This window comes from Phyllostomus hastatus, unplaced genomic scaffold (assembly GCF_019186645.2).
Source record: "Phyllostomus hastatus isolate PE091 unplaced genomic scaffold, TTU_PhHast_1.1 phas_scaffold_216, whole genome shotgun sequence".
Lineage (NCBI taxonomy): Eukaryota > Metazoa > Chordata > Mammalia > Chiroptera > Phyllostomidae > Phyllostomus > Phyllostomus hastatus.
The window spans coordinates 8,417,608-8,432,583 of NW_025334018.1; the positions used below are offsets into that span (position 1 = coordinate 8,417,608).

The 14,976-nt window shown below is 40.1% G+C and overlaps 1 protein-coding gene across 16 annotated transcripts in view; it reads right to left on the reverse strand.

Annotated features, from left to right (window-relative positions):
* LOC123833467 (phosphodiesterase 4D interacting protein) overlaps positions 1 to 14,976 on the reverse strand; it is a 202,492-nt gene that overhangs the window by 39,111 nt on the left and 148,405 nt on the right. For all 16 annotated transcript variants that reach the window (XR_006788272.1, XM_045861699.1, XM_045861704.1 and 13 more), the window contains 5 exons: positions 13,502 to 13,618; positions 13,058 to 13,195; positions 11,938 to 12,050; positions 10,755 to 10,882; positions 407 to 495 (listed from right to left, as the gene is read on the reverse strand). Coding sequence is in view for 15 of the 16 variants with exons in the window: in XM_045861699.1 (XP_045717655.1) it covers positions 407 to 495; positions 10,755 to 10,882; positions 11,938 to 12,050; positions 13,058 to 13,195; positions 13,502 to 13,618 (585 nt within the window). In the remaining variant the exon portion in view is untranslated. The remainder of the gene's footprint in view (positions 1 to 406; positions 496 to 10,754; positions 10,883 to 11,937; positions 12,051 to 13,057; positions 13,196 to 13,501; positions 13,619 to 14,976) is intronic.

The window sequence follows — 14,976 nt, forward strand, 5'->3', positions numbered from 1 at the left end:
TCCTGCCACCTCCCCAAGTGGCCCTGCGATGACTCTCTGTCTTCCGTGGTGTGTTTCAGTTACAAAAGCCCAAGAGGGAAAGTGTCTGTGGTCTTGTTGTAAGTAAATATTCTCCTGAAACTACAGCTACAGACAGCACATGGGGCAAAGGTGGGTGGGGGGAAAGGGTGCAGGAGTAAGAGATAGAAGGAGTAAAAACAAAAGGGCAGATTGGAGAGAAAAATGGAGTGAGGATAGAGGCAGGCAGGGAGGCTGGGAAGCTCAGGGAGGGCAGGAAGAAGACTGGGAAGTGCTTTATATGAAAAGATAGCTCCTCATCTAGGTCCACAAGGGCTGCAGGAGACCACCGGACCCCGAAGGGCTAAGAGCCTTCCACCCTGGGACCCGGCACCTGACTCGGACTTACTTGCTGGTGGCTGTGGAGTGCAGCCTCCTCCTCAATACTGTCAGTGAACTCGGTGCTCGCATCTTCGGTGTCGTCCCCTGCAGCTGCGCCTGGAAATAAGTCCAGAAGAGAAAGGTGACTCCCTTCACAGATGGCTTCCAGACAGCAGCTAAAATTACACTCTTTTTGCCATCCGCCCCTGATTTTTTCCCTTCCCATATGCATGGCCCCCTAGCCAGCAGGGCCGACAGGAAAGGCGGAGCCAATGTGCCAGATCTGTAGAAAAAGCCTTCTTGCGAGTCACAGGATACTTTCTAACACATTCAAGCTTAAAGTCTCAAAACATAATATGGCTTAGACTGCACAGACCTGTACGTACGGAGCCAACTGTCAGAGTGGTTACCCATCTCACCTATTTCCAGAACGTCTGAATTATCCCCCCTCCTGCCACTGACAGGCTACGTAACAACTTAGCATGACTAACCTTTTTCCCACCACTGAGTGTTGACAGAGTCCCTGATTTTCCGGGATCTAGAGTAGCTCTGCCCTTCTCATACTTTTCTGATGTTGGGATCAGCTGTGCATGGGGTGACAATCTCTCTGAGGAACCCTGCTCTAGGGCCCCTGTGTCCTACACAGAAGCTCAGATCTCGTCAAGACCCGAGGCACAGAATGGTTCAGGTGTTCCTTGATTCCTTCTTCAACCTCCCTGCTCCCCATCTCTCTCAGACTCTTGTCCAATGCTAGCATCCATTCCTGAGGGGTTCTCTCACTGCCTTTCCTAAATGGCACTTCATCCATTCTTTCATTCCCCACGGACAGACACAGTCATCCTAGGGCACACACATCCACACCCTGCACTAAGGGACAAGAAGCTGCAGTTGGCGGTCTGGGCGAAGGTCTAGAGCAGTGCTGACCAACACACTTCTGCAGTCCTGTGTCTACGCTGCCCAGTCCAGTAGACACTGGTCCTGTGTGGCTACCGGGCATGGAATTGTAGCCAGTGTGACTGAGGAACTGAAATTTTAATTTAAACTAAAATTCAAACAGCCGCATATGGCTAGTGGCTTCTGTGTTGGATAGCACAAACTGAGGACATTTCTTCCTCTCCACATCTGTGAGAATAAAACACTGTCTGTGCATCCAATTTAGATTAAGGCCTATGGCCCACATTATAGATGTCTTCTGAAAGTGTAGGAATTTATAATGGTTAATTCATTTGAACACCAAAGAAAATCTACCTTGACACTCTCTGGGTCTTATAGAACCCGCTCAAGTTAGAGAAGCTGGAGATCTAGTGGTGACCCTGGCCTTGGCAACCAACCTGTTCAAACTCCTCTTCTGACCACTGAGTAGTAGTTACCTGGGCCTCAAAGAGTTTAGGAGGCTTGTCCAAGGTTACAAAGCTAGTCCTGACAAGAGCTGTCCCAAGAAGTTGAGTCTCTGGACTTTCGATGGCAACTTCCTGTTCCTTCTAATGACAAATCAGATTTTTACCTTTATTTCTTCCTTCAAGACTAAAGACCCTGCTCCTAAACTCAGACATTCATGGATGAAAGGCCCTGCAAGAATAATGAGCATTCACTGCCATCTGCAGATTAGATGAACAGGGGCAGTTCACACCCACGTTCCCCCTCGGCACCTGCGAGTTCGTGCCAGAATGTTTGCAATGGTCTGAGTCAATCTCATTCAAGTACTAAAGGGAGTAAGCATGTTGTCCTGACAGCTTCATCTTATGACTCATTCCCTGATCACCGTGAATGTTGTGTTAACGTGGCATCAAGGCAGTACCCTGTTCAATAAAGCCCTTACAAGGCATCCCTACCACTCAGCATCTTTAGAGGTCCAGGGTACAATGGGGATTCCCAATGCTTATTCTTTCAAACCAGCCTCAGAAAGACCTAACTCAGGACACTGGCTGTGTAGAGGTGAATGAACACCCTCCCTAAGTTTTGGCAACTCTTTGAGTCTAGGATGCTAATTCACTTAAGGATGTCTATGTCATACATTATGTTTACTTTCAAAAAATGTTTCCTATACAACATTACAGATCAGAATCTTTATTTTTTCCTGCAAAGAAAATGAATAGCCTCACTCAGTGACAGATTAAGACAAGACACTTCATTGTTTCCCTTCAGTGTTGGGCTAGAGAAATGACGTTTAACTGGTGTGCCATGGCACAGCATACTGGCGTGCAGTAAAATGTTTTAAAACATGCCATACCGGATTATTTAGTCAGGAGGACTGACCTCTTTTCCCTTAGACTGTCAAATAAAAAAATGACAATACCCAGTACAATAGCCATCTGGTGTGAATGGATCAAAATTATACCATTTTTTTTCTGTCAGATCAGCAAAAAAATATTGTGTGCCACAACATTTCAGTAATTAGTTTATGTGTACCATGCAGTGAACAGTGTTGAAAATCGCTGGGCTAGAAGATGACCCTGTGGTTGAAGAAAGCGCAGCTCTGAGGTCAGGACCATTCCCGGTTTGTGTAGCCAGCATGCTGGGCCTGCATCCCAAGGTGATTCCTGTGCTAGCTTCCTGGAGTAAGGTAAGTGGCGATTAGAATGGGTGATTGTCACTGGCCTCAAAGGCTTTTGTCCAACTTTCTGCCCTCCACTTACCTCCACAGACTTTCTGATGCCACATCTGCATTTCTAGATAAGTTGTCTCTTTAATCCTTTCAGGGGCAGAATGCTATGCTTTTGACTTCATCAGGAGTTAAATGGAGACCAAGCAAGAAGGCTCATTGCGTCCCAACACTCCACTATCTATACAGGGGTTTGCTTCCCTTAGTTATTTTTCTAGCTAGTCTGCTATTCTTCCTTTGGGACAGCTTTAAGGGCTGTTCATCCTTTTATCAATTTAAATCAGAATGTGGAAAGCCTTTTTGTGTTACAGTGGGATAAAATAAAAATTTTTATAATATAGAAAATATTGTAACGCATACTACCCCACACAAGGTCCTGTATAATTTTACATTAGACATCCTCTTTCTGTTTTCTTTTTTGTGACAATATAAGAACTTTTTGGTGGGAAATATTCCTTTCTAAACTTTTTTCCTCCTTTTTAAATTTTTACAGGGCAACAAAACACTATCTTCAAAACTAACTTAGAATATTTTAAATTTCTAATTTAAAGGTCTTATATTTTAATAAATCTACTACTTACTCTTCATAAATGTGAAATATCTGTCACCTTTGGAATCTCTGAAAGCTAAGAAACTTCATTCAAACTTAACTCACTTCTCTAGGTTTTATCTCCAGGGTTAAGTGTTACATGTTAGACTGGAAATTTTATTAAAATTTTTTATTTGAGGCTTTGATGGTAGCTCTCAACTTGTGGTTCTTGTAAATTTCTAGGCTCTGAACCACACATAATGAGGTGGTAGCAAAACCTTCTTTTTTCAGATTTAGAAAATTGTCTTCTACCAGCTATCTGATTATAAAGTACACAGAAATTAAACAAACCTCCAAAATACTACAAAATCCTTGGGCCAAAATATACTTTTTATCTTAAGGAGGCAAAAATTCACATGTTTGTGGAGCTTTTTAAATTGAGAATGGCATAACTATTAAGAGCTTGGGCTCTGGAGCCAGAATGTCTAGATTTCTGCTTCTGTCATTCGTTTTGTGAGTTAGGTAAGTCATACCCTCTCATACCTCAGCTCCCTTAGTTGTTAATTATGGTTAATAGTGACATCCACTCCCTACAGTTGTGAGCTTTAAAGAATTGCTGCTTTTGAAATGCTTAGAACAGTGCTTGGCATACGGTGTGTACCAGTAAATATTGCCCTTAAACGCAATTACTGTTTTCTTGTTATTCTTGGTGGACTGAAGTGGCCCATGGCTGGAAAAGGTGAGGGTTGAAAAAGCAGGCCATGGAACCTAATGGTAACGAGCAGAGGGGAATTTTACACCCAGTGTTTTTAACTGCATGATCTTGGTTGGGTCTATCTGCACTTATGTCCCAGTGTTTCCCCCAACAGGAGGCTGGAAATAATACTGTGTTCCCCCCGCTTCACGGGACCGTTGAAAGAACAGAGCTGTAAGTACGTAGGAGGCACTCTTTTGAATAATAAGGTGCTTCACACATAGGGCTCATCATCAAATTATAACTGCCACAAAACTCCATCATGCATGAATGACCCTTAGAGGGAAGGCCATGAAGTGTTTTATGTTCATTCTTCAGTGAAGAGCCCAAACAGGGTTGTGAGGACACAATTTTCCCCAAACTCTATAGTTGTTACTATTTCCCCTGTAAGTCATTAATATGTGACAACAGAAAAGGAGTAACATTTTCCCACAGTTACTCAGAATGTAGGAGTCATTACTACTCTGAAAAGTTCAAAGAGCTAAAAACTTTACAGCATGAACAAGTTTGTGGAGCCAAGCACCGGCTGTTCTTCCCCTCAGTGCCAGGCTTATGTGCCAGGTTCTCTGGGCACATCTTTCACTTCTAGGCGCTCTGCCACGGGCTCATTATGAGAGCGCTCACTTGTGCACATCATGCCCCAGCTATTGCTGGCTTCAACGTTGTGACGCTATACTAGAGCATCAAAGAAAAACATTCTTCTGTCAAACTGCAACTGCATCCACTCCCTTCTGGACCATGGGAAAACTTTCAGATTTTGCATAGTCTTCCATAAACTTCTGCTGAGAAATAAAATTCTTTAACTAAACAGATTCTGATCAGAAGTAGCTAGAAAATTGTTGTCTGTGGTCAAGCCCTTTCATGGTATATCTTTGTCTTTAAATTGCAACATTCTTAAGCGGCCTTCCAGCTGGTTTTATCCAGAAAGCAACTGTTTTCAGTGCTTGAAATTCTGTAATTTCAAGGAATTCTTTCTGCTCATGGTCTCTTTTGCTCCCTCAATGGACGCAGGAAGCAGGCCTCTCCAGGAACATTTGTGACAGCACCACCCACCACGATTTGGTTCCTCACAGCCCCACCCCACTTTCTACTCTCCCTCATAAGGAGAGCAAGAAGGGGTTTTAAGGTCAAGTAGTCCATTTCACATTTCTGCAGGAAATATAGTACTGTTTCTTTAGTCTCACTTCTTTGAAAGCAGAAAAATTCAGGTTTATTCTTCTTCCTTCCTTTAGTTAAATAAATACAAAGGCATTCACTCATTCCAGAGCCTTAACTTTGACCTGGAAATTCAGTACAATGATCAACAGACTGATTTTCCTACAAGAGGAAAAAAAAAGATATGAGCCTTCTCTACTTTTTTAAAAATAAATCTTTGAAGAATGAAACCAATAGTGACTATTTGGCCTTGGATCTTTTTATTGATCAGTAACAATTTTAGTGTCTCTACTAAAGTAGCTGAAATTCTAACATAAAAAAAAGTACACTCTCCATTTCAGCACAAATGATAACACAGATTAGCACAGGACTGTGCCATCAAGAAATAAACTTCAAGAGAAAATATACAGCTAATTTTGATGGGGAAATAATCTAATGCCAAATGACTGCATCACTGAACATGTCACTGCCTCCTTCATTTAAATCATTATGAATCACTTGAATTTTTCTCAACAGCTCTAGAAGCAAACTTTTAAATGATAAAAGTAAAGCTGTTTTTATTATCAAACCGATAGTACTTCATGGTAACAAATTCATGATTTATAAAACACACTTGTATATACACAAATGCAGCTTAAGAGAGAGGTTGGTATTTTAAAGCAATGACTTTGATAATTGCAAAAAGCAGCACTGCACGCTCAGGATATATACTACGAGCAAACCTACATGTACTTGCCAGACAATTGTGAGTTCCTTAAAGGGAACAAGGAAGTTGATTTGGTTCATGTACTTAACACCCCTACTCTTCAGATTATTTTAGATCAAACATTGTCTGATGTTGCTGAACTTTCCATTTTTATCCTTCCAGAATTGGAGGAAGAGGAAAATAATATGGTAAAGACTTTTATTTCTGGAATTTGACTTTAAACAACAAAAAGGGAAAGCAATGCAAAAACAATTAGTACATGACTTCATAAGTTTAATTTTCTTATTTGAAATCTAGAAAAATTAGTATTGTCAGCTCTACAATTTTGGTGTTCCCCTTCTCCTTTCCATCCTTTCTTGGAAGCTAATTATAATGCAAATTTTTTACTTGGGAAATTCATCCTGGCTCATGTGATTATACAGAAAGAACTTGAGGACTTACCTTCTGTCAATACTCAGACTATGTAACAGCAATGTGTTTGTCTTGGAATCATAATAAAAATGGTTTAACAAAGTTCTTGCTCCAAATGACTAGTGAGAGGGTGGCTTAAATCATACTCCAAAATGCATGAAGAAACCATTACCCCACAGAAATCACTCCGGTGTATTGACCATTGACTTGCTCCTTCTTTTCATTATTGGTTGCCTCATGAGCTCCAGAGTCCTAGCTACTCTTTCTCCAGTGCAAATGGTTCCATGTTACCAAAGGGAGAAGAAAAGCTCTCTGAGCTTTAACCCAAAGAGAAATGAGAGAAAATACTCTACAGGCTTCATCTCACGGGATGTTAGTATCTGAAAAAGAAAGCTAGTTGCATTTATTCTACCATCAGTACAATTTCTAGAAGACAAGTTGGAAAAAAAACTGTGTGTGGGTTACTAATATTTCTGCCTGACTTCACAGGAGCTGTGTCACATTTCCCTGCAGGACACTGGCTGCAGATCAGTATGATCACTACTGAGTTAAGTAGGACCTCAACTTACTGAGGCCCTAGTTGAAAAGGCAACTTGAATTTTTCAGGGATGTCAAATGTGAAGATTCTGTGATTTTTTCATATAAAAAGACCATGAAACCAGAAAATGATGACTTTATCCTAACAGAAGGAACTACAGCTTTCTAATACTAGCATAAAGAAAGCCAAGGTATTCAAGTATTGTTCCCTCTCAGGCGTACAGTCCAAAAGGGAAGTGACTTGAGGTAGGTCAGTCAACCTTTATTCCTAAAAGAAAGGAGAAATTTTTGGTATAATCTGATCTACTCCCCCTTTCCCTAACCAGAGGATTCTAGATCCAACTATAAGACAGAGAAAATTGAGATCAATTTCTTGAACTGTTTTGAAGCTGTAAGCCAAACTTCTCAGGACCAGTTACTGAATCAGGAGCATAAATAAGCATAATAGTGATAGGTGTTTTATAAAGATTTGCCACAGAGATCACTTATGTATAAACTGTGCAAGTGAAATATACTAAAGAACCTTCTAAGAAAATGTCTTGAGGCTAGAATCTGATTCCCTGTATAGGTCAAAATTTTCTTGATCGTTAACAGAGCTTTCACTATATGTAAGAGCACTGACAAATCTTTTAAAAATATGAGTAAGGAAATAGAGGTACCAAAAATACTGCTGCTGCCCACAACTGAATGAAGTAGGGGAGGAGGGGAGGAGTTAAGTGGGGGTAAAAATAAAAGTACATCCTATCAAAGTAAAAGGCTGACAATATTACAATAGTCCAATCATGTCTTTTCTAAAGTTATAACTTGGCTAAGTAGCTAAAAAGGGAACACCAGGAAAACGTTGATTTATACTAGGCAGTAACAATCATCAGACTTTAACAATATAGTTTAAACTTGCAATAAAGAATACTTTAGGGGAAATATCTATCAAAAGGACTTCCATTTCACTCATTAAATAAATCCTCCTGGAGGTCCTTTTCAACTCGGTACTTGAAGAACTATAGACTTAGTCTCTCCTGACCTCCTACAACCATTACACATTTGCTATTATTTCAAAAAGGAAATGTGAGAAAAACCAAGTGTATCAATATGGATTTTTCTCAATTTAAGTTCCACGATTCAAATTTAGCATGAGCTTAGGGGGAATTTAATTCATTTATTTTCTTTTTTTGAGATTTTTTTATTCAGGCACAAGGTTCTATAAGCAAAACATACAATGCTTTAGCCTAAAATTCTGGTAATGTTGAAAAATGCCTGATGAGAGGTAGAATAATCCGGTAAGAAGAGAAAGGGTCTGTGCTTCTGCAGAGAGAATGGAATGCTATTATATCATGCTAAATATGATTACATAAATGATGTGCTCGATCACAGCATCACCTGTATGTGGGTTATAGAACAGAATTCATCAGAACTGTGTTCCCTCATTAGATGTCACATTATCACACAGAAAGGGTGAGACCAGCAAGCTCTCTCCAGACAGACTGTTTGCAAGCCTCATTGCTGCCAGCCACACCAGAAAGTTAGTACGGGATTTCAGTCACATCGATGGTATCAAGATCAAACTCTCAATTTATCCTTTGCCACTAAAGCACTTAATTTTCTAAAATGTTTTCCAATGACCAATATCAAAGGCAAGTACCAAATTAGTCTGTCTTTTCAGAATCCAAATCAGGAGGGCCAGAAATTCACTTACATTTTTTCCTTAATCTATTCTCATTAGGAAGTCGGGGTTTCTCATTATCCACCCAACTACCTTAATATTCCTAACACTTAGCAACAGTTCAAGAAATCAAGGGAAATTCCTGCTCTTGTTCAAGGTTGACAGAAGCAGCAGTGGTAATTAATGTAAGTTTCTGTACTCACTGCAACCCATTAGAACACAAAATTCACCCAAGGTTGACTCTTAGTGGACTTAGAAAGCTTCCTTGGTCTACTAGAGAAATAAAGGGAAGACATTTCCTAAATATTTGGTTGGTTGACATTTTTAGAGCTCGATAACCACCCCTCCTTACTTCTAGAAAGTCACGAAAAGCTTTGTGGAGGAAAAGGGTCCCTTAAGATTAGAGGACTAGGAAAAATGGATGGTTCTGCTTACATTTCCTATCTCCTTCCTTAAATGACTCCTTTTCCCCCCAAAGCCATTAAACCTGGAAAGCATTTCCATTAAAAGGAAGGTTTATGGCTATTAATTTTTGCAAAATACTTAATCAGAAGATGCTAGGGTGTTACTCTTGGATGGAATTTAGAACGTCAGGCAAGCTGTATCAACACGTAAGTGTGAAAAAATAAAAGTGTCCTGGCAAAACATGGAGGGCTAACAGCTCACTGCATGCACTCCAGCTAGTTTACACAGAGTACAGAGTCACGTGTACAGTGCTAGAAAGTCTCAATCTCTGTTCATCACACTCTATGTTTAAAAATGGAAATCTTAGCTTCTAATCTAAGAGACTTCCACTCAACAAAGTAAGAAATCTCATGGTGTTGAACCCATGAAACTCCAAAGTTATCCTGGTTACTTTTTATCCTCTCGACACTGAAGACACCAGAAATACAACCTCTAGTGCCTCTTTCCTTACACCTGTCATGTTGCTAAGAAAGCATTGAGACAACGGCCAAAGCCTATGAACACAGATCTGTGATATTTCTTTCTAAACTATTCAGACACCTCAAAGCCTGAAGGTTATTACTTATTTTAATATGGAAAAATGTAGAAGCACTAAAAAGTGAAAAATATAGATTTCCATCCAGGGTCACTACCTACTGAAAACATACTAGCAGTACACTCCTCTGGCTATAATGACTTATTTGGTGAAATACTAAATTTAAAGGGGCACCTTCGCTTGAAATTATTTTTTCACATAGAGAACTCTGACTCTGAAAGACCTGGAAGCTTTCTAAAGTCACATTCAGACTAAATAACATACCCTTGATTTAAAGAAAAAGAAGTTAATGGAATTTAATCTCCTAGTCTAATTTCACTGTCATTCAATAATCAACTCTGAAATAATATTAGAGGTAAAGGTTCACTATAAATGCTTTAATAGTCTTTGCCTCTGCTCCTTAATTTGCCCCCGCCAATACTGTAGTCTACTATGCCAAGACTTGGTTTTGATTACCTTTTGATAAGGATTATATCACTTTTGCATAGTCATTCTTATAGACTTTCAATCTCTCCCTCTTATCTTGAAACTTTTATTTGATTTAAAAATTGCTTTCCCCCAAAGAGCAGCTGATTGAATGGCAAAAATAATACACACACATGCACTTATGACATGATAGGGAGCATATGAAATGGATTGTGACAGTGGGGAAGGAATAAACTTTATTGGCCCACAGAAGGGATAAGGGAATCAGGAGGAGGGGCTGAGGGAAAGAAGGAATACGGGTGGGAAAACTAAAATGGAATGATTTAAAATGTGCAAATACACTTTGTAACCTCCACCATTCAACTTAGAGATAAATATGTATCGTGAAATACAGGTAGACTAAAGTGAGTTTCACTTTGTACTTGATGCTATTTGTACCGGTTTTATCATTAGTAAGTCACCATTTAATTCTGCCCAAGTCAGGCAAGGCTCTCTCTGGTTAGTACAAACAAGGCTTTCCGTCCTGGTTGTAGTCTGACCCGCCAGCACTCAGAAGGCATGCTTGTGATGGACTCCCACACTTTCCAGTTCCCCACCTCCATTGGCAGCCAGGGTCTCCAGCCTGCTTAAGCGCTCCAGGCTTCTTCCAAGAACTTCTTCGAGTCGACCGCGTAACGCCTGGGACCTTTCCAGTTCCACCTGCAGAGTTCGGTCTCTCTCAGAGCTGATTAAACATGCCATATGGAAGGAAAACGGATTAGCCATCAACTGTAATGAGTCCACACATGCTTCCAAAGAGCCATCAATGCCATGAGCCCTTCTAAAGTAACTGTCTCCAGGACACAATAAATGAATGTCGTCTTTGTGGTGGCATTTGTTTCCACTGCCAGTAGATTAGCACGGCCTGTTCCTTTCTTTAGAGCTTATCCCTTTATCCTAGGTTCTGGGCCAATCTCACATAAAACTATAGTTCCCAAGATTTATCTCATACCCCTATAGCACACATAATAAAAATTTCATTACTTGACTAAACGTTAGTTTTTTAAACACAAAAACCCAGGAAAAACTCAACACAAACTGAAGCAATACTGAGCCAAGTAGGACTAATATTGAAGACATTTGTTCTCTCACTTGTTAACCAAACTTGACAATGCCCTGAAAAGTAATTCAGTTCACAGAAACTAAAGGTCCAGACATTCTTTAAAAAGTAACATAATCAAGGGGTATTCTACCTTTCCTCTTCATTTATTTGCTTGAAGTACAATAGAAAGAAAAAAAAGGGCTAGGAGGGAAGGCAAATGGAAAAAGGGAGGGGGTGCGATATAAAATGAACCAGAATGATATAATATACATGACCCAAAATCAAGAGGTACAAGTATACACATTCATCATGATGGCTCTCAGTGATCCTGGGGTGGTATTTGCCATCATAATATATTTTCTTCAGTGATATTCAGTGGACATCCGTTCCCTTTACAGCCTTACTCCTAGAATAGCCTTTAACAGGGCGTGAAGCTGAGAATGAAAAGCACTATACACTGAGTGCTTACTATATACAAGACATTATTGTAGACACCTGCTAGGTCTTCTCACTTGAAATTTGTAATAGTTATATGACTCACTTAAGATTTAGGCACTTGGGCTCGGAGCAATCCACAAAACAAATGACAAATTATGTGGTCTCGGTAGCTGTCTCTGCTTCCTTTTCTCCCCTCTACGACATCAGTAAGCACCTCCACTTAATGAGGATCAAAGGAAACAGTGCAGTCACTCTCTTACCTGTCTGGATGGGCATGGAACTTCACCAGACTGCTATAGAGCTGTCTCTCTGCTTGTAGGGCCTCATTCAGCCGACCCCGTTCATCTACCAGTCCTTCCAGCATCAGCAGCAACTGAGAAAAGAATAGGAGAAATATACAAATGGAGGCAGGAGACATGAAGGCAGTTAAGCCTGAGAAAGAGACCAAGAGAATGTATTAGCACATATTGTGACTAAAAAGAGCTCACTATATTATTACTGACATTTTCCATAGTACTTTAGTTTTCAAATTGATGTCACATGTATTACCTTTTTCATCTTTAAAGCTCTATAAGGCAGAATTTAAGCATGGAAGCAAGTACAAGAAAGACAGGAGCCAAAAGCATAGACAAGAGGCTGACAGAAAGGAGTGGAAGAGAAAGAGAGGAAGGCTAAGAGGGAAACGTAGTAAGACTTACTAGTATTCTTCACTCATGCAGTAAGTATTGAGCCCCTTACTATGTGCCAGGATCTGATCTAAGGATAAGCTTACTCTCTAGTCGGGGGAAAAGGCACTCATCAATCACACTTGTCATTGTGCCATTTTCTGCCATACAGTAAGTGCTACAAAGACGACGAGTTATGACAGTGTGCACCCAGCAGAGATGTGTTTAAGTGAACTGGCAGACTTAATAGCCAGATTGGACTGAGATGAGCAGTTAGTGAGAGATGACGGAGGAGACAAGGAGCACAGGCACGCAGGTCTTTTTGAAAAGTATGCCACTGAGAAAAGGTTAGATAGCTGGTAGTAGCTACAAAAGAATTTGGGGCAGAAGAAGAGGTTTTTTCCTGTTTTTTGAAAACTTAAACATTTTTAAAAATGTAACCTTTTTAAAAAATGGTTAAATGCAGGCAGATGAGAAGGCTTTAGCTGAGAGAAGTGCCTTACGGATGAGGTATAACTGACAGCATGGGACCACTTCTCCTTTAAGAATTACAACTGTGAGAAAGGAAGAGCTGTGGCTGCCCTTGACCAAGGCAGGAAACTTCAGAGCACAGATTCTCCATGACATTCCATCAACAGACCCCTTCGTAACTGAGACTGACAGCATTTCCAGTTTATTTCACAGTTAAAATACAGATTGTGTTCCAATAACTTACTTGTTGTCTTCGGTTTCCTGAAGCTTCCTGACCCTGCGATTCTACCAAAGCAACTTTTTCCCGAAGAAGTAAGACTTCTTGGGTCAGGCGGTCCATAGCTGGTATGTCTTCAGGATCAACCAGCTGCATCTGCAGGTCCTAGAAATCAAAAAACAAAAACAGTAGTAAAAATACTATGCAGCAAAGGAGTAAATGCTTCTAAAACAGACTGCTACTCTTTCAAGTGGGACATTGATAAGCCATACAAAGGTAATGACGTATTCTTATGAAGTCTTAGCAACTCTGATAAGTCAAAGAGAATACAGTAATGTCAAGAGACTCTAACAGTGTACCAAAGAGACAAGCACAGGCCAAGGGACTCAATGCACCCAAATGTTTGTAGATGCCCTACAGGTTTTCTGAGCTGCAATGATTTCCAATGGTCTTTAAAAAGCTCTGAAAGACCTTTATGAGGTCTTCTTTAATCTGTATGTTCCTGGTCAGGGACTCCATATCAGCCGCCTGCACCTGCAGCTCTTCCTCTTGCACAGCCATCATGGACTGTAGAGCAGAAAGTTCCATCTGCGGAGAAGAAATCCTCCAGTCAGTGGGCTGAGAAAACAGTATCTGTGACATTTATACTCTAACACCGAGGCCAATATTTTCAATACTGTATCACTAAGAGCCAGTAATGTAGGTAAACACCACAATATGAACAGTGCTCTCCTGGATCAGCTCGACAAACCACACAGTGTGGCACCAAAGGATGTTTTACGGGAAGTTGTAACAGTGGTTTGAGTGGTGTCCTCCAGTTTATTTAACACTGTAACATATCAAATTTGTTGAATTAGTACATTTTTTCTGATACTTAAAAAGCTGGTCACCACTACCAGATGGAAGAATAGATGAAGTTTTTCTTTACATGAGTATTTTAATTAATAGATGAAAACATGATAGATAGAGTATCTTCATTTAGCAACCCTTAATGAACTAATGGGTACAGGCATCAATAGCTGATTGCATCACAAGAGATCACCAAACATGACATGCCTCCTGACAGAACATGCCACCACCTATAAAGAAGTCCTACCACATGTCAGCACTGCATGCCCTAACCTTTCAGTGTTGTATCTTCTCTCTCTCCTCAGCAGAAAATGACAGATATTTTATTAAGACATCACTAATAATCATGATGATAATCACAGCTGTTAACATTCACTACGTGCTTACCATGCTCCAGGCACTATAAATGCTTTGGAGATATTTAATCCTTTTAATAAACCTAGTGACCTGGCACCTGCCTACTTCTCTCCAACTTCAATACCTACATTTTACTCTTTGCTCACGATTCTCCAAGCATAGTGGACGCTTTCTGTTCTAGGAATATCAGACTGACTTGGGCCTTTGCACCCACTCTTCCCTCTGCCTGGAATGCCTGCCCTAGAGCAGCTTTCGTCTCACCCTCAGGCCCCAGCTGACCTGTCATCCACTCAGAGAAGCCTTCTCTGGCCACTCTAGCTTGGTCCTCGTCCACGTTACTTTCTTTTTTTTTAACATATACATTTAACTTTCTTTATCATTGTCATTTAAAGCTTGACTTTATAAAACACAAAAAGACATTTTTAAGAGTTCCATATCACTGGAATTTGAACAGCAGAAAGAGCAATAGTTTTGTAGATGTACATTATAGGCAGTAAAATTAAACAATTGGAGATATTTTTTCAATATGGAAACAATATAAATGAAATAAATAGCAAAAGGACCTTACAGCAATATTTTATCCTTGTGGATTATTACTTTAGGACCTAAACAAGAGATTCTGAATATTCAGACTTCTTTTGCTGTGTTTCATTCACATTTACCGATATTCTGAGTCAAGCTATTTGACCAAAAGGTCTGATTTAGGAAGGCACTTAGCTTTACAGCAAAAGTTTTTCCAT